Source organism: Malassezia globosa, assembly GCF_000181695.2.
Source record: "Malassezia globosa CBS 7966 chromosome Unknown mgl_sf_11.1, whole genome shotgun sequence".
Classification (NCBI taxonomy): Eukaryota; Fungi; Basidiomycota; class Malasseziomycetes; order Malasseziales; family Malasseziaceae; genus Malassezia; species Malassezia globosa.
In genome coordinates, this window is record NW_001849859.1 from 1 (window position 1) to 17257 (window position 17257).

At 51.9% G+C, this 17257-nt stretch overlaps 9 protein-coding genes across 9 annotated transcripts; 3 read left to right on the forward strand and 6 right to left on the reverse strand.

Moving 5' to 3' along the window:
• Positions 1 to 551: 551 nt before the first annotated feature.
• On the reverse strand, positions 552 to 1451 carry MGL_3883 (uncharacterized protein; the record flags this gene model as incomplete). The annotated part of the gene is made up of 1 exon (XM_001728837.1): positions 552 to 1451. The coding sequence occupies one exon, from the start codon at positions 1449 to 1451 to the stop codon at positions 552 to 554; it is 900 nt and encodes a 299-aa protein (XP_001728889.1).
• Positions 1452 to 2154: 703 nt separating this feature from the next.
• On the forward strand, positions 2155 to 4680 carry MGL_3884 (uncharacterized protein; the record flags this gene model as incomplete). The annotated part of the gene is made up of 1 exon (XM_001728838.1): positions 2155 to 4680. The coding sequence occupies one exon, from the start codon at positions 2155 to 2157 to the stop codon at positions 4678 to 4680; it is 2526 nt and encodes an 841-aa protein (XP_001728890.1).
• Positions 4681 to 4732: 52 nt separating this feature from the next.
• On the reverse strand, positions 4733 to 6389 carry MGL_3885 (uncharacterized protein; the record flags this gene model as incomplete). The annotated part of the gene is made up of 4 exons (XM_001728839.1): positions 4733 to 6132; positions 6166 to 6207; positions 6287 to 6306; positions 6373 to 6389. 4 exons carry the CDS (start codon positions 6387 to 6389, stop codon positions 4733 to 4735), a joined length of 1479 nt encoding a protein of 492 aa, XP_001728891.1.
• Positions 6390 to 6721: 332 nt separating this feature from the next.
• On the reverse strand, positions 6722 to 7808 carry MGL_3886 (uncharacterized protein; the record flags this gene model as incomplete). The annotated part of the gene is made up of 3 exons (XM_001728840.1): positions 6722 to 6773; positions 6822 to 6947; positions 6991 to 7808. The coding sequence occupies 3 exons, from the start codon at positions 7806 to 7808 to the stop codon at positions 6722 to 6724; spliced, it is 996 nt and encodes a 331-aa protein (XP_001728892.1).
• A 695-nt stretch (positions 7809 to 8503) lies between these two features.
• Positions 8504 to 10591, forward strand: MGL_3887 (uncharacterized protein; the record flags this gene model as incomplete). The annotated part of the gene is made up of 1 exon (XM_001728841.1): positions 8504 to 10591. One exon carries the CDS (start codon positions 8504 to 8506, stop codon positions 10589 to 10591), a length of 2088 nt encoding a protein of 695 aa, XP_001728893.1.
• Positions 10592 to 10749: 158 nt separating this feature from the next.
• Positions 10750 to 12123, forward strand: MGL_3888 (uncharacterized protein; the record flags this gene model as incomplete). The annotated part of the gene is made up of 1 exon (XM_001728842.1): positions 10750 to 12123. One exon carries the CDS (start codon positions 10750 to 10752, stop codon positions 12121 to 12123), a length of 1374 nt encoding a protein of 457 aa, XP_001728894.1.
• Positions 12124 to 12231: 108 nt separating this feature from the next.
• MGL_3889 (uncharacterized protein) lies at positions 12232 to 14535 on the reverse strand (the record flags this gene model as incomplete). The annotated part of the gene is made up of 1 exon (XM_001728843.1): positions 12232 to 14535. The coding sequence occupies one exon, from the start codon at positions 14533 to 14535 to the stop codon at positions 12232 to 12234; it is 2304 nt and encodes a 767-aa protein (XP_001728895.1).
• Positions 14536 to 14872: 337 nt separating this feature from the next.
• MGL_3890 (uncharacterized protein) lies at positions 14873 to 16005 on the reverse strand (the record flags this gene model as incomplete). The annotated part of the gene is made up of 3 exons (XM_001728844.1): positions 14873 to 14934; positions 14999 to 15764; positions 15850 to 16005. The coding sequence occupies 3 exons, from the start codon at positions 16003 to 16005 to the stop codon at positions 14873 to 14875; spliced, it is 984 nt and encodes a 327-aa protein (XP_001728896.1).
• Positions 16006 to 16081: 76 nt separating this feature from the next.
• MGL_3891 (uncharacterized protein) lies at positions 16082 to 16732 on the reverse strand (the record flags this gene model as incomplete). Its single annotated transcript, XM_001728845.1, has 1 exon — positions 16082 to 16732. One exon carries the CDS (start codon positions 16730 to 16732, stop codon positions 16082 to 16084), a length of 651 nt encoding a protein of 216 aa, XP_001728897.1.
• Between the last annotated feature and the right edge of the window lie 525 nt (positions 16733 to 17257).

The window sequence follows — 17257 nt, forward strand, 5'->3', positions numbered from 1 at the left end:
GAGATTGAAGCTCGACGATATATCGAATGCTCTGCCAAAACAGGTGATGGTGTACAAGAAGTATTCCAGGCTTCTTTAAGGAAGTTTTTGGCTCTAAGAAATGGACGAAAGGCGCTTTGCTACGGCGTAAGCGTTGTAGTGTGTTGTGATTTGGAGAAAGAGAGAGAGAAAGTGTGTGTGTGTGTGTGTGTGTGTGCTTTTTTTGACATCTGCGCTTGCATCGGCGTCGTGATGTATCTTTGCTCCTATTCTTTCGCAGTCACTCATTTTTATCCGCGCATTCATCATCGCCACACACACACATACACGCTCGCACTGACACTGACAATGACGCTCGCTCACTCACACATGACAGACATAACTGCGTATAAAATCTATTCCAGAACAGAGAGCATGACCGCTCTACATGCACATAGACACATACATACATACAAACATATATATATATATATAGGCACCGGTAGGTATCATTCATTTTCTAAAATAGATGCAATGTACATCATGAACGTTCACATTTGCTTATGTGTCTGAAGTTCCATTTCTTGTTCATTTTACAGGCATAGGATGTTCTTCTCCAATAAATCGGCAACAGATGAGACATTCGATGCATTCCATATGCCATCGTCTAGCTCATTCACGTCCACGCCGACACTTCCAATATCATCAACAACGTCCATGCCAACTCCTATGCCATCAACGTGGTTATTAGTCTGTTCGAAAGGCACGTCCGAAATCGTTTGTCCCCGTCGCTTCCGTAACGTACATATACGATCACTAAGAAGCTTGCGCAATTCTGCATAATGTGCTTGATCACTTTTAAGGCCCGTCATATCTTTGTAAACGTCATCATGAGCTTTTTGAAGGAGGGCTCGGCGCTCGAGGAGCCAAGCACGCACAGCAGCAGGTCTTTTCATATCATTAGAAATAGCTCTGGGATCCATTGGCAAGAGAGCAGGTACTTGGTACCCGGATGCTAAAATTGGGCGCGCACCAATCGGTCGCACGCGTTGACGCTTGGCAGGTTGACATAGTTCAAGCATCGCGCTGCTACTGTCATCAGCTGCAGTCCGCTTCATACTTTGGGTATCATTGACGTGTGTCAATAATGCGGGGGTGTCCGTGAATGAAGAAATCCAGTCAGACGTTGGCACGTCTGCTTGAAGCTGAAAGTCCCTTTTCTCTGCTGTCCCATCACTCGCAGCTGCAGCTATACTATCAGAATCTTGGTGTGGATACAGCATATGTAAATCCTGTACAAGTGTGTCCCAGTCACCTCCGGGTAGAGCTGCAGAACACCGTGCAGGCGCAGGTGTGCATCGTCGGCTTTGCTCGTCTGATTGCGTCAAGTTCGACCCATCCAGTTCTGGTGTCAAAGAAACAGATGGCGACTGAGAATCGGAGCACCATGACGGTGTGCACTCCCTGCTAGTGCCCAATCGATGTTCCCTCATGCGTGGTGCATCCCCTGCACGTCCGAATATGCCAGTGTGCGAGGTGTGTGAATGTGGCAATTTGGTTTGGAACTGAATGATCGGCCCACGCAATTCGGAGCCTCAAATCTCAGGAAATTCAACTACTCTTAGCCTACCTCGCTTCCTCTTGTGGCGGGCTGTGGCATATTCACGTGACGAACTTTCGACGTTCGTCGCGACGCGCGCGCGTTTAGATGTCCATCACTCGTAACGTTCCTTTGAGACGCGTTGTTCATGAGCTGCAGCAGCTCACGCTCCTTCCCTCAACTTGCGTCAACACATGCCCAGGTTTAGGTTTGTGGAAACGCATGATTTCGTGCCTTCTCCATCCCTACCGACTGTTCCAGCGTTGTCAAGCCCGCCGCCAGCATCGTCGGAGTCAGTATGCTCGACGACGATAGATAACCGTGGTAAGAAGCGTCCACCGAGTCCCTCGAAAACAGAACACACGCATGCTTCGCCTGAGAGGTGTAAAAAGGTTTGTGAATTAACCAATTCTGGCCCAGCGAAGGTGTCTGTGTCTGATAATAGACCGCCACACGCATCATCCTTGGTCCAGACACCCGCTCAGGCACCAGCTTCGGACTTTGCACTTCTCGATTCACAAGATAAAATCTGTGCTTTCCAAGAAGGACGCAATTCTGTTCTGAGATCTGACTCTTCTTCTCAGGGATCCACATTCATGGCGTCTGGCTCCATCCCAAGTCCACGTTGGTCGTCCATGGGTCTGGAGGAGCTTTGTCACCGATACACGCATTTGAAGCAGGTGCGTTTACATGCAATGGAAAAACGTGCTTCTATTGTCTGTGGGGATGGACTGTTCAATGATAGCATTGACTATCTCAAGATTGAAGAACAGCTTTGTGCCTCGCGAATGAGTGCAATCGAGGACGAACTCAAATCAAGGGGGCAGCCTGTGAATTCACCATTAGCCACGCCCCAATTGACATCCTCACCCTCTATGCTTTTGTCTTCATCACAGCCACAGACCGTGCCGTCGCAGCATGAGCCTGAATCAGTTGACCTTCTCGATGAAGATGATATTGATGACGACGATGATTTTGATATGTTGATACCCGATGAGGACTTGGTGCAGATGGAGATACCCACATCCACACCGACAACTACAGGCGCAGGCAACAAAGCGCCACCATCTGCATCACTATCTGAACAAAGCCCAATCAAACCCACTTCCTCGACTCTATTCTATCCATGGGACGATCAGGTCCGACACTCTCTACATCACATCTTCCTCCTGAAGGAGTTCCGCGCTGACCAGCTTGAAGCGATCAACGCTACACTTTCGGGGCGCGATGTATTTTGCCTCATGCCGACTGGTGGTGGCAAGAGTCTTTGCTATCAGCTTCCATCGACAATTACGCTAGGTCGAACTAACGGCTTGACTGTGGTTGTGTCCCCCCTTCTTGCACTAATTCATAACCAAGTCAAAAGCCTGTTGCGTAAAGATGTGCCAGCGATGGCTATTACTGGTGACATGTCCGACGCTGACCGAAGGTATGCAAGCTCTGAACTGTTGCGCAAGAACATCAATGTACGACTTCTTTATGTGACGCCAGAGTTTATCAGCAAGTCGCGCTTGGCCTCGCAGCTTTTACAGCACCTATACCAGACACATCAGCTCGCACGCTTTGTGATCGACGAGGCTCACTGTGTGGACCAGTGGGGTCATGATTTCAGGCCCGATTATGTGCGATTGAATTTGCTGCGCAAGACATATCCCACGGTCCCAATCATGGCACTCACTGCGACGGCACGTATTGATACGGTTCAAAGCATCCAGCAGAGCCTTGGCATGCGAAATGCACTCGTACTGCGGCAGTCGTTCAACCGCCCGAATCTGACGTACAAGGTGTGTCCGAAGATGCGAGGCAGTGCAACGCTGGAAACCATCGCGGCAATTATTCAAAAGCACCATGCGAATGAGTGTGGCATCATCTATTGTCTCTCGCGTCGAGACTGCGAGAATGTTTCGACAGACCTCGGCAACAAGTACGGGATTCAAGCGCGTCACTTCCATGCGGGATTGAATATCGAAGACAAACTGCGCATACAAGAGGGATGGGAAGCAGGCACATTCAAGGTCATTGTTGCTACCATTGCGTTTGGGATGGGGATCGACAAAGCCGATGTCCGATTCGTGATCCACCATTCCATGCCAAAAAGTCTTGAAGGATACTACCAAGAGACGGGACGCGCTGGTCGCGATGGCAAATGGTCGGACTGTATACTCTTCTGGTCTATGGAAGACAGTCGCAAGCTTGAGGCCATGATTGACGAGTCGCCCGATGCGTCTGCTGAGCAAAAACGACTGCAAATCAAAAGCTTGTACCAGGTGCGCACGTTCTGTGAATCACTCACAGAGTGCCGTCGCACGAATATTCTCAAGTATTTTGGTGAGAAGTTCGACCCCAAGCTCTGCCATGCCAGCTGTGACAATTGCCAGCGAAGCCCCGCTCACTGCGTGGATATGACCACATCAGCCAAAGACTTTGCAAACATGGTGAAACTCATCACACAACAACGCCAGCAGCGAAACTCGCCTCCCCGCTTCACGAGAATCCATTTCGTCAATGTATTCCGCGGAAGTCAGAGAAAGGAAGTCAAAGACCACGGTCACCATCACAATCTGTACCACGGCTCGGGTGCTCATTATTCGGACGATCAAGTTCGGCGACTTGTCGACCATTTGCTGAACCAAAAGGTCCTGGCAGAGTACTCGAGCAAGACAAGATTCCAACGGTTCGCGAACTACTATCTACAGCTCGGACCCAATGCGTCAAAACTCTTGCAAGGTCACTTGTCCGTCCGCGTTGACATGCCGAGTAATCCAAGTGTTGGCGCCGCTAGCACCTCAAGACGCTCGAACACTTCTGCAGCACTTCATGGACCGACGTCAGTGCGTGCGGAATCGCCATCGTCTTCAGATGATATGGATCTCACTTTCATATCATTGAGTCCCCACAGAATGAAGACCGTGGCAGCGCCAGCGGCAGCCCATCAGTCAGTATCCACGGCGCCCTCGTCAGGGGTCCTAGCTGGGAAGAATGGAACGGCAGCATCAATAACTACCTCGCCTGCACGACCGCTTGCGGACCGAACGAACCGCCTAGCAACTGGGCCTGTCGCCACTCCTCACGTCCATATCGCTGCGATGCCGCTGCGCAAACCGCCAGTGCGACGAAAATAATGTCCATACAAATAGATTCTTTTATTCCAGCTATACAAGTACGCACATATACTTATGCCTGGTATGTCGAAGCTGACACGTTACCGCCGCGGCCAGTCCAATTGATATGAATGTCCTCTCCAGCCTTGAGACGGTCATTCTCCTTGCCAGGCATGACTCTGAACGTATGGGCGCCAAAGTAGTCACGCTGGGCCTGCAGCAAAGAAGCAGGGAGTGTTTCCGATCGAATACCGTCGAAGAATGCAAGAGCTGACGAGAATGCCGGCGTCGCGACACCCCATAATACAGCCTGGGCAACGATACGGCGCCAGCCGTCTTCTGCTTTCTTGATCGCGTGAGAGAAAAAGTCATCAAACAGAAGGTTTTCAAGTTGAGGGTCCTTACGGAAGGCGTTCGTAATATCCTTGAGGAACACGGAGCGGATGATGCAGCCGCCGCGCCACATAAGCGCAATCGACGGGTTATTGAGCTTCCAGTTGTACTCCTTAGCAGCCTCGCGCATAAGCATGAAACCTTGAGCATATGACACGATCTTGGATGCATAGAGCGCTTGCTCAAGGTCGTCGATGAATTGCGACTTGTTGCCCTCAAAAGCACGTGGCTTCGCGCCAGTCAGGATCTTCGCAGCGCGTTGACGCTCGCTCTTCAACGAGCTAAGGCAGCGAGCAAACACGGCCTCGCCAATAAGTGTCACGGGCTGGCCAAGTTCCAGCGCGTTCATCGCAGTCCATTTGCCTGTGCCTTTCTGGCCGGCGCTGTCGAGCACCTTGGTAACAATCGGCTCGCCATCGTCGTCGTTGTAAGCGAGAATGTCGCTTGTGATTTCGATAAGGAACGAGTCCAGCACACCCTTATTCCACTTCTTGAAAATGTGAGCGATTTCGCTTTCGCGCAGGCCCAAGCCTTGCTTCAGAATCCAATAAGCCTCTGTGATGAGCTGCATGTCTCCATACTCAATGCCATTGTGGACCATTTTAACGTAATGACCAGCACCGCCATCACCGACCCAGTCACAGCAAGGCTCGCCGTCAGTTTGCGCAGCTGTCTTTTGGAAGATCTCTTTGAGTGATGGCCATGCAGCCTCACTACCTCCCGGCATCAGCGATGGGCCGTGGCGGGCACCCTCTTCACCGCCCGACACGCCGCTGCCAACGAAAAGTAGGCCCTTCGCCTCGATCTCTTTGCATCGGCGCTCCGTGTCAGGGTAGTGTGAGTTGCCACCGTCAATAATAATATCACCCTTCTCAAGGTGAGGCACAAGCTGTTCGATGAATGCATCAACAGCAGGACCAGCCTTGACAAGCAAGATGACCTTGCGTGGACGTTTGAGCAGCGAAACAAACTCCTCAATCGAGTGTGCGCCAACCACATTCGTGCCCTTTGCTTCGTTCGCAAGGAAATCGTCCACCTTGCTTGTGGTCCGGTTGTATGCAGCCACAGTGAATCCCTTGTCTTATGCGTAAGATCAGTGCCATGCATACATACCGTTCATATTCAGGATGAGGTTCTGACCCATCACAGCAAGGCCTGTTTGTGTGTTAGAGTCTTTGCATTGGGTGGCCACTAGCCATCGCGCCGCTGCATCGTCCATGGCCCTAGTACATACCAATCAGACCAATGTCCGCTCTGCAATCAACCCGAACATGGCGTGTGAGTAATTCCAGCCTGTCTACTATCGGTCGTCGTACATACACTGCTTCTCTCGACATGGTTTGTACGTCTTGTTAATGTCAGTCGACGATGTGAAGATTCCGGCTAGCGTAGACTTCAGCGACTTAGACACGGACGGTATCTTACGTTTATTCGCTTTTCGCCCATTCGCTCGGGCCAAACACGTGATATGTGTATTGTGCGCCTCTATTCTACCGACCGAATCACATAGCCCCTACGTGTGGGCGTTGCAACCGCGCGACGGAAATCTACGGAGTTAGAGTGCGTTATTTGGTGGAATCGATCATGCCATCATGCAGGTGTGCCTTCTCTAACTCGCTGCTTGACTATCGGACTGATTGCATGTTACGGGTGCGCAGCACGCACGCATTTAATGACGGGGTGCACCACCGCCCATACCACCCATAAACTGCTGGGCCATCCTGTCTCTGTTAGCTTGCGGCGCGCACACTTTTCATCTGAACACGTACTGACGGAGTTGTGGGTTGTTCATCATTGCTCGAACATCGGGCATCTGACCACTGGATCCAAAGTTCTCCGCCATCTGGCGCAACATAGGGTTGTTCATTAGTTGCTCAAGGCCGCCATTTTGCATCCTGGGTTACGTTAGTACGTAAAACGCATGTGGTGAGCACGTACATCTGCTGTGCCATCTGAGCAACCATAGGGTTGTTCATCAGAGTGCTGAGATCGGGCATGCCACCAGCACCAGCACCAGTGCCAGTGCCAGCACCAGCGAGAGGATCCGCATTCGAGCCATTCGATGGCGCTTGCGTCGCAAGCGCATCCTTGTTCCCACTGCTGGAGTCCGAGAGCTTAGCCTTCGATGCCTCCAAGCCTGACTTCATCAGCTTGTTCGATGGGTCCACTTCGACACCCTTTTCATAAGCCTTGACAGCCTCGGCAAACTGCCCCGAAGCAAACAGCGCATGTCCCAAACGACTATACGCCTTGCCAAACGTAGGATTGATTTCAGCAGCCTTCCTCGCATCAGCAATAGCCTCATCATGCTGGCCAATTTGGCTATAGGCAGCAGCGCGATTCGAATAAAATACGGGCGAATATGGGTTTAGTTCAATGGCCTTTGTATACGAATCCAGAGCGGCTCCGTAATCCTTGGCGGACATGTATTTGTTGCCGTCATTCTTCAAGGACTCCGCCTTGCTCGAATCCTCCTCAGACACGTGTTTGGTATCAACATTCGCACCAGAGTCCGACACAGCTCCTGAATCCTTAGTGTTGTTCATTTTCTGCTGCGTCTTGACAAACACATCAAAGATGGCCTGCAAACCTGGCGAGTTCTTAGCGTACTTATCCTTGTCAGCTGAAGAGGACGTGTCAAAGCCACATGCTTCGCACACAGAGTCTGCTGCCTTCTTCAGTTGTGCATCTTCCTGACTATGAAGCCAAGATGCCACGGCAAATGCGAGAGGCTTCGACGATTCAGAGACGACCATGCTAAGACAAACTGTGTAATATGGTTCCAATCCGGGCCCCCGATCCACGAATCACCCTCCCACCCTCGCCCTTAGCACCAGCCTGGAAGCCACAGTGAAGGTGTGGATGAATCACGTGATTATATCGGCCGGCGCACCTGACAAGCCCCGCACAGGCAGTCCCAGTGGAGTGCGAGCAGTGCCTAGTGGGGTGTGGGTACACTGCGGCGGGCTCAGCTGGCCCATGTTGGGGGAAGAGATGGGGGCCGCGGTGGTTGGGGTCTGCTCGCTATTAGGCGTGCTTGCTCATTGTTCGTCAAACGAACCAATCCCCACACAGGCACTTTTCATTCGCCACTGCTCCAATTTTCGCGCATATTATCTCTCTTTTTTCCTGCTAGCCCTCCGCTCACGGTTCAAGAGACTGAACGAATGTGTCGTGAGAGATGTTGAAACGTCTAAAACGACGCAATGACGGCCCAAGTCGTGCATCCATCGAGCTTCATGAATGGACACAACGCTACAGTGCGTCGCTTCCAGTTGGTGACAATGCACCAGGGCCAGTGGCGTCAGAACATCGAGCACATGTCCCATGGCGCGCAGGTACATGGGGTCGTGTACGTGATCACTTGACAAGAGTGTATGCTCGCGTGCAATTCTCATTTTCAGAGTTTTTTGCATGGCATGGCAATTGGATCTCACATCACCAGCGGCGAATGGTACTTTTGTGCAACTTGGTCATTGCGTCGTTGTTCTACCCGGCTGTCGTCATATACTTGTTGACCACATCTGACGACCCAGACTCGAGCATGAATGCTCCTGTTTGTGTGTTGCGTGATCGGATACATCCTGGAATGGAGCCGCCCTGTGTGACAGGCGCTTGGACGCCGACAAACATTTGGGATATGGCAAAAGCATCTCTCCAAGACCTCACCGGCTCTGTGCGGGCACATGCTCTTTCCGACGATTACCCGGTGCATGACTTGCGCTTGCTTTGGGATGAGACGCCCACACTTGCTGTTGTAAGCAATGAACAGCGTGAAATGCCTGCCGTCGTTCATGTGGCTCAAGTGCTTTTGTCTTCAGACGCTATACGGCACGGCGGCGGTGCCCCATACGGTGTGCTGCATCCACAATTCCTACTTATGGCTCTTCAGCTGCAAAATGAGTTAGACAAACGCCTCACATCAGACTCTCAGACTCCGGGTCCCTCTTGCATACGGCGGAATGAGACGAATGAATGTCTCGTGCTCTCGCCTCTGGAGTTCTGGCATCGAGACGAGCAAGTCTTGCTAGCCGACCCACATCCAGCCAAATCATATACGGGGAGTCCTGTGCGTGCTGTAGTAACGCCCCCTGTGGCGCCTACTGTGATGCAGAGCCCACTTCCCCTTTTGTACTCAACGACTCTGTCGGGGCGGTGGCCCTTCCTACCCCTCTTTTCCCGCGCAGAATACTTGGTACTCACGTATTTCCTGCATGAGACAAACATGCACGCGTGGCCGGATGTCGTGCGTGACGCGGTCGATCATGTGGTTCCAGCACACGTTCTGATGCCTCAAAACATTACAGCAGGCTCAACAACTCTTCAGTTCAAGCCAGAATCGCTCAGAGCGCGGCCAACATTGGACTACAAAATTGTGATTGCTGGGTATTTGCTGCTTCTAACATTCATTTTTCGCGGCCTTGTCCAGATGCGCCGACTTCACTCGCGCTTCGGAATTGCCTTCACTGGTAGTGCACAGCTGGTCATGGACTTGATTATGAGCCGCAGTCTTTGCGCACTTCTGGGTATCCACCTAACGGCTGTGCCGTGGCCCATCCTTCCGTTTGTCGTCGTTGTTGTTGGCAGTGAGACGATGCTTTTTATGATTCGAGTCGTCACTAACACCCCACTTTCGCTCACAGTAAATTCGCGTGTTGCGTATGGCTTATCACAAGTAGCAGGTCCCATTACGCTCTCCACAGCGACGGACGTGCTGCTTCTTTTGCTACTCAGCTCTCTCCTACGGATAGAGGCTGTAACGCAGTTTGTCTTGTTCACAATTTGCGCACTTGTCGTGGATTATTTCATGCAAATGACGTTCTTTATCACCGTGCTGAGTATTGATATTCAACGCTTGGAGCTGGCTGAAGTCTTGCTGCAGGGTACTCGCGCCCCATCGACGGCTGTGACGCCGCATCCTGATCTGCCGCATGAACCGGTCCTGTACGGCCCTCGCGCGGGTGCGGCCCATTTTTTTTCTCTGCTATATCACTTATGGCGCATCCGGACGGCTCGAGGTATCAGTGTAGCGATCACTATATTGGCCGCATGTGCTGCACTCGTCGCATATGGGCCTAAACTCGTGTCGTCCAACGCAGTCCAGCACGTGTTGCATGAGCGCACAATTTCGCAGATGCCTATGGATGCCGAACTTGACAAGAGCCCATACGGCGCCTTCTGGCGTGCAATAAACCCGACGGGCGAATCGTTCGTACGGATGGTGCTGGAGCCATGGACTCTAGTTACGACGACGGGGCCCAATTGGTATGCTGCATCAGTGGCAGGGGATGTGCCTGGGCCATGGCTCGAGCATCTATTTTTTGACAGGCGCAGCACGACAGTATTTCTGTTCTTCCTGTTTGTCATTGCGCCGATCGCACTCTCGATGGTGATCCTGTCGATGATTTTGAACTATTTGCTCTTGCATTCAGACAAACTCGAGGCATCTGCACACCACGACAGCGAAAACATTGAGCTGCGTCGCTTGCTCGAGCCCACTTGGTCCCGTCCCCATCAGATACCATGTCGATCCACATGAGTGTACATGCTGACGAGCTTCACCCCGCGCCAATTCTTGTGACAGCCGCCACCGAAGACCTGGTTGTCAGCGCTGACACGCATCATACCCTACGCATTGACTATCGTTCACGCACGTCGCTTCATGTGCTGCCGATTGTGCGTGCCAAACACAGGCTGATGGCGGATGCATCCCAAATCACAGCACTTGCCACCGAAGCTGGCCGGATTGCGATTGGACAAGTGTCCGGCCGCATCTCGCTGTGGGATTTGGATGGCCAAACTTTCACTGATGTTTCCGTCACGCTAAGCGACGCTTCTGCGGATAGTGTGGATGCTAATGGCATGCGCGACAGTCTTCATTCGGTCCAGAAACTTGTATTCTGCGCTGAGTCCATCTTGTCACTCCATGGTGACGGCTCGATGTATGCGTGGCCCTCAATGCTAGGCGATTCCATGAGTCGTGCACGCGTTCTGGTTGAATCGCAGAACGAGCTCGCCCCCTCATGGACAGCCGCGTCTCTATCGACGAATGAGCCAGGGACTTGGATAGGCGCCTCGTCGTCGCGTGGGCATCTTGCCATATATCATGTGTCAAAAGACTTGCGCGTCGTCCAAATGTACACGGTCCAAAATCCTGCCAACGTGCCGATCCGCTGTGCTGTGCTTGTTCCTCAATGTTCTAATGGACAGAACCGGCAAGATCTTTCTATACGTCCTACACCACCACGGAATCCTGGGATTTTGTCGCCATCCGCCACTAGCGCGACTCCTAAAACGGTAACAGCACCAACAGCCACTTCATCGTCTTCATCTTCTTGCTTGGCATCTCCTGCACATAGGCACAATCTTGCCGCGGGTGATGAAAAGGGAATCTTGCACGTATGGAAACTACTGGATAAAGGGAGCTCATCAATTGACATGGATCTTGCGTTAGACATGCCTTTTGATGGGCCTGTGCGAGCTATGCAAATCATGCCAGGCACAACGCTATTACTCGTACAGACATCCAACCGCGTTTGGCTTATTGAGTGGCTTGATACACGACGTCTACCGCTTCAACCTCTCGACAGTATTCCGAATCCACGTGGCTCGGTCGATATTGTTCCCATGCCTAGAGTTGAGTGGCTGTTAGGCATATGTCGTGCAGGTGAAGCAAGTTCTCGCTGGGAAATTTGGCGGGCCCGCATTCCTTCATCGTTGGTGCAACATGTCACTCCAAGCACGACAGCTGCAGTTACAGCTTTAGCCTCTACATCCAACCCAGCCTTCAAGTCGGCATCTTCACCAGAATCGACCACCGTGTCGGCATTGACAGCAAGTTCCTCAACGAGCGGTAATTTTTTCCAGGTTGAGCGGATTCCCATCGACATTGAGTCCCTGATACGTACAGCCGTGCGCAATTCCGTTGTACAAGGTCTGCACCCACCGTCTCGTCTGCCTTTGCTCACGACACGCATCGACCGGATGTTTCGTGTCGGCAATACATGGCAATGGATCATTCCATTTGGAAGCACTATACTTGCTTTTTCTGCTGAGCAGGGAACTACATAATCTATGTACTATAAAAGGGCGAGAGATTTGGTCACTGCGTTCAACTCTCCAAGTGCCTATACATAATAAACATATAAATATATATATATAGATGTGTGCGTAATTTTTTTACATACCCCACAATGCCTCCTTCGCGTGGATGTCCATGTTGCCGTATGGCGTATCTTGTTCTAAGCGCACACAGTTATGCGTGCCGAGAACAAGCATTTCGAAAAAGAAGCCGGCGGCCGCACGCCGCGACCCTTTCGAAGCAAGAGCATCGAACGATACATGCGAGTCGCCATCCATCGTCGTACGAAGCACATGTGCCGCTCGTTTCGTCCGAATATTGTAGCCATCCACTGATGTCTCCCGCACCCGCATGTCGAATGCAGCAATGGGATTCGTCGTCGGCACATTGACCTCTACTTCATCCGTATCGTCCAAGTCTGGAGTTGACATGCGCGAGAGAGGTGGAAGTCGGGTATTGGCTTCATCGCTGTTGACAGCCTTACGGTGCTGGTGTCGAGATGATCGACGCAAAGGGACAGGAGACGACATATAATGGTCGTCAGCCTGTCGCATCGAAGTTGGCGATGACAGATTTGTTGGTTCTTGTGGCTCGTCGATAGGAGGAAGATCAGGTAGGTCAGGCGCTGGTGGCATTTCTGTATCGAGGGGCGCATCGGTAACGTCAGAAATGTCGAAACCATCCATGCCGTTACGTTTGGACATGTCTTGCCTACCGGTGCCCAAGTCCATACTAGAATCGATGTCCATGAAATCCGGCTGGTGATGAGGTTCCGCCTCATGAGCGAGCCAGGCCGGGAGTTCAGGCGCACGTCGACCGACTTCCATAGGAAATTCATCGTCAGCACTCAACTCGCATGCTTGCTCATGGATAGCTCGAAGCCAATGTTGCATGTCATTCTCTCGTTCGGCCGTCTGTGTCGCGAGCCAAGCGCGCCTTGTATCCCATGTCAGAGGCATGATGGTATCGATCAAAGGGCCTTGGAGCACAGCACCCCATGACATGCCAAGACTACGAGGCAAGGCGGGCTTGGCACCGCGTGCATGTGAAGCAAGAATGGCTAGTTGAATCCGTGAGTCGGGAAGGCAATGTTGCTCATGCGGTTGTTTGTTCATCGTTTTCGCCACAGAGGCAGCGCGTGCTTGCAAGGAACGCGCGCGTGCGGGAAACAGCTCAGTTACGTCGTCCTGGATAGGCCGTTTGCGTGGAGCTTTCGTTGATGGTGCACCCAACGCACGATGCTCTGCCGCCGTGCGAAGCTTTGCTGCAGTATGCGGCGTGAGGTGAGCATGCGCCACGTCATCAAGCGTTAGATGACGAGCAGGTGTCGTACTTGATGCACGTGGGCGGGGAAGAAGCGGTGGTGTCGGGAGCGCAGGAGCCGATGGCAAATGATCCCATCGTTGCCGTGCTGGTGGTGGCGTCGCTGCCGCTGGCGGCTCCACTGGTAGTTCTGACACGTCAAATCCAATCGAGTCGGTGCTAATATCTGCAGCAGAAATTGGGTTTATACCAACACCGCCATCATCAAAGGTTTCGTTCGTTAAAGGCACTGGTGATATGTGAGAAAGCGGATCCAAAGGCATGTCTGAGGCGCTCAAATCCAAGTCACCCACAAGTTCGTGTACATGACGGGAAGCAGCTGCCTCCGCCTCAGAAACAAGAGATCCCTCATTTTGTGGTGCACGACGTGCTACACCCACACTCGCAAACGAGTCGTCGAAGTCCGCATCCGGTAAAGTGTGCCGTGTTGTATCACGCCGCGGTTCGCGCCGTGTTCGCTTCGTTGGAGGTGCAGTAAAGAATTGAGCACCGTTGTTCGTATTTGTATCAACGAGGCCCAAATCGAATTCATGCAAAGAAGTTTCCAGCTGCGCTTCATCTGTATGTATGGGCATGTCATTATCTTCAGGCACAGTGAATTGAGTATCGGGGAGAGTGATGTCAGAGTGACGTGCAATGTGGCGGGATGGGAGTGAGGATTTCGCCGAGGGTACAGTTGTGATGCCCCAGTCACTTAGAGATGGCTCTGGCATGAGCAGATCAATCGGTGAATACACGTCAGGAAGAGTGAGTGCAGTGCGTGAGACGTGTAGTTGTTCATGGGAAAGGTCAATGACGGCGGTGCCCCGGAACGCCACCTTGATGCGCAAAAGCGCATCTGAACAGTCATCTTGAAGATACTTAGCCTTGCGTGAATAGATCCGAGCAAACCCCAAGAGCAGCTGGCCACTGAGACGAAGAGCAACATGGCCCTCATCCTCCTCAACGATCATGTCGACATTCGATGGAATAGGTGTCTGAAGGAACTGAGACTTGCTCAGTTTGCGCTCCCAGTGTGCTGCAATCCATACACGCGCCAAAGGTCCTTGCTTGTGAAGAAATGCATCGTTCGATATCATAGTGTGAGGGTCGTGACTCCCACACGAACGGTGGCAATAGGAGTGAAAAGCAGTTTCGCACACACTCGCTTCGCCCTGACGCGTCAAAAGCGAGTCCAAGTCACTAACACGAACACGCCGCGCGTCCTCGCATTACCTCGTACGACGCGAGGACGCGCGTCGCGCACCGCGTGTGCATGTGTCACGTGATTTACATTGTATTCGCGCACAGCCAGCCCGCGTTTGCAGGGGTGATGGAGGTGGGACGAAAGAAAGGCGCCAAACGGAGAATGGCCTGAAACCACGTGAGCCTAGGAGTGCGTGTTCAAGTGGAGGCGTATCAATACTACGGTCTTGGTCAATTGCACTGATGTACGGCGCCAGCGCGTCCGCTCCAGGCATCGCTGATGGCGGTACCAACTGTGAAAGAAAGGTGTTAGTAAGTGCTTTGTGGAGACAAAGGAATATGGAGATGCGCACATACCTGATACCACAAGTACAAGTGCGCCAAAGAAGGCACACGCCACACTGAGAAGTTTGGTGGACTCCCACCACTTGAAAGCCTGTTGAGGCTGGCGCATTGCTGCATTGGCGCCAGGACGAAGTGGCAAGGCAATGTTCTCGGCCATGACACGCTCTGGACCTTCTTCCACAGTGTCTTGTTCCTCTTCCTGGCTAGGTACAGCAAAGTACAATGCAGAGCGATCAATTTGCTTGGCATCGTGGCTGAGCTTCAAGTAGCATACACTGGGAAAGAAGAAAGCTAGCGCAGTTGCGCTCAAACCGCCTGTTATTTCAAGAACGATACCTAGATCACAGGTCAATAAAGAAATGAGCATAGCACTCGTTACCAGACTCGTCGTAAGGATGAGATGCCGGCGATGATCGTATTCACCGCGGAAAAAATACGTTTCGAGGACTTCGCGGCAAACGAAGCACTCAAGTGGGAGTGTCGTAAACATGTTGAGGCCGAAGCAGAAACGAGCCACATTGACAACGGTGTCGGTGCGCGGGAAATTGTTCAGGATATTGGAGAGTGTCTTGTCTTCGAACGACCAGTAGCCAGCAATAGACATAGCAATGGCTGCGATAGCAGAAATGAACGTCGAGTAGTGTGTTACCATGCGAAATTTGTCCATGGAAGGCTCCTTTAGACTGCCGTAAATTAGAAGTGAGTTGTGGTGGCACACGAAGGCAAAGCTAATCACCGCGACAGAACGAATCAAGTTCGACGGGTGAACAACGGAGAACTGCAGCGCAAACAAGCGTGTTAGTAACGGGAAAGAAAAAAATCGTGCAGGCAAATGCCTACGCTGTTGTAGTAAATATACATACGCGAAGGGAGGGGTCGCCTTTCAAGATCGAAGGCATAGCAGGCCCACGCACAATGACAGCGACAATAATAAACACCATCGACAACAGAGCAACAGCACTAGCCTTGCTGAGTTTCTCGATATTCCGATACAGCGAAAGTGGATAGCTGATGGCCATGATACACACAAAGATAACGACGCGGCGGTTGCTGAGGAAAGAGCCGCGCAGAAACGGAAAAATACTCAAAATGACATTAGGGATGGTATCGCCAACGACAACACAAAATGCGCACATGCCACCAAATGCAAACACAAACTGAAAGATCGACACGGCCATACGCCCGTGCTTGCCGAAGCAATGGCCCATAATATCGATATATGTAGCACGGGCCGCTGAGTTTGGCATTCAGTACGATCAGACGAATCGTCCAGTCTGTCAAAAGAGCAATACCAATGAGAAGAACGAGACCAGCGACAAAGCCTGACTCGCGCATGGAATAAGGTAGGCCGACGATACCAGCGCCCAAAATGCTATTAGCCATATTTACCGTGCCCTCGAATACGCCAGCACCACGCCGAAGCCAGTCTGGCAGCTGCTCTGAATCCCAAGATGGCGGAAGACTTTGGCTGATTTGCCGCACGCTCTGTCCGAGTAGATCAAGTGATGTGCGAGACTCTGAGGCACTTTGGCTCGTTTTCCTGTTGGGTTTGGTTGGCGATCTGTTTGTTATGGATGGAACGTAGCGTGGATCTGGCATTGACAAGACATCGTCCATGTCGTCGGAGTCCACATCGAACATGGCTTCTTTCGATGCACTCAGCGAGCGCATGGGCGGTGCAAATTTCCGGCTCTCTGGCGCGGGTCGCGACATGTAATCACGCTCGAAATCACGCTCCGAGGACATGAGGTCGAATATATGTATTTATGCGCGCAAATGTGCGTGAGGGGAGGGGAATAGGGTGAGCGGAACACCAGACTCACAGAGAGAGAGCTATACAGTTATCGTCGTAGTTGTCGTAGTTGTCGTCTTCGTCGTCGTCGTCCTCCTTCCAGTTAAGGCTCAACCTATTAAATGTAGTACGGTTAAATCATAGGCGAGTTTCCCTCGCATATCTCCTCCCTTTTGCTTCACTTTGCACCCAATTTAGAGTGCCCCCTCAAAATCTCTGTGCGACGCACCCACATATTTTGCAGGGTTCAGCCTAATTATGTGTTACAACGGGACACATGTGCAATAATTTTGAGGGTCCGCCGACATGGACGAGTCGCACGGGTTTTGAGTCTGTTTCGAACATGGAGGCGTGCCTGGTAGGTCAGGACCAGACAACACACACACACACACGACGGGCTTGCAAAGCCTATCAGGAGGACTTCGTCGACCGCCACACACCGACAAGAGCAGCGTTTACGTCGGCGATGGATCACCGCG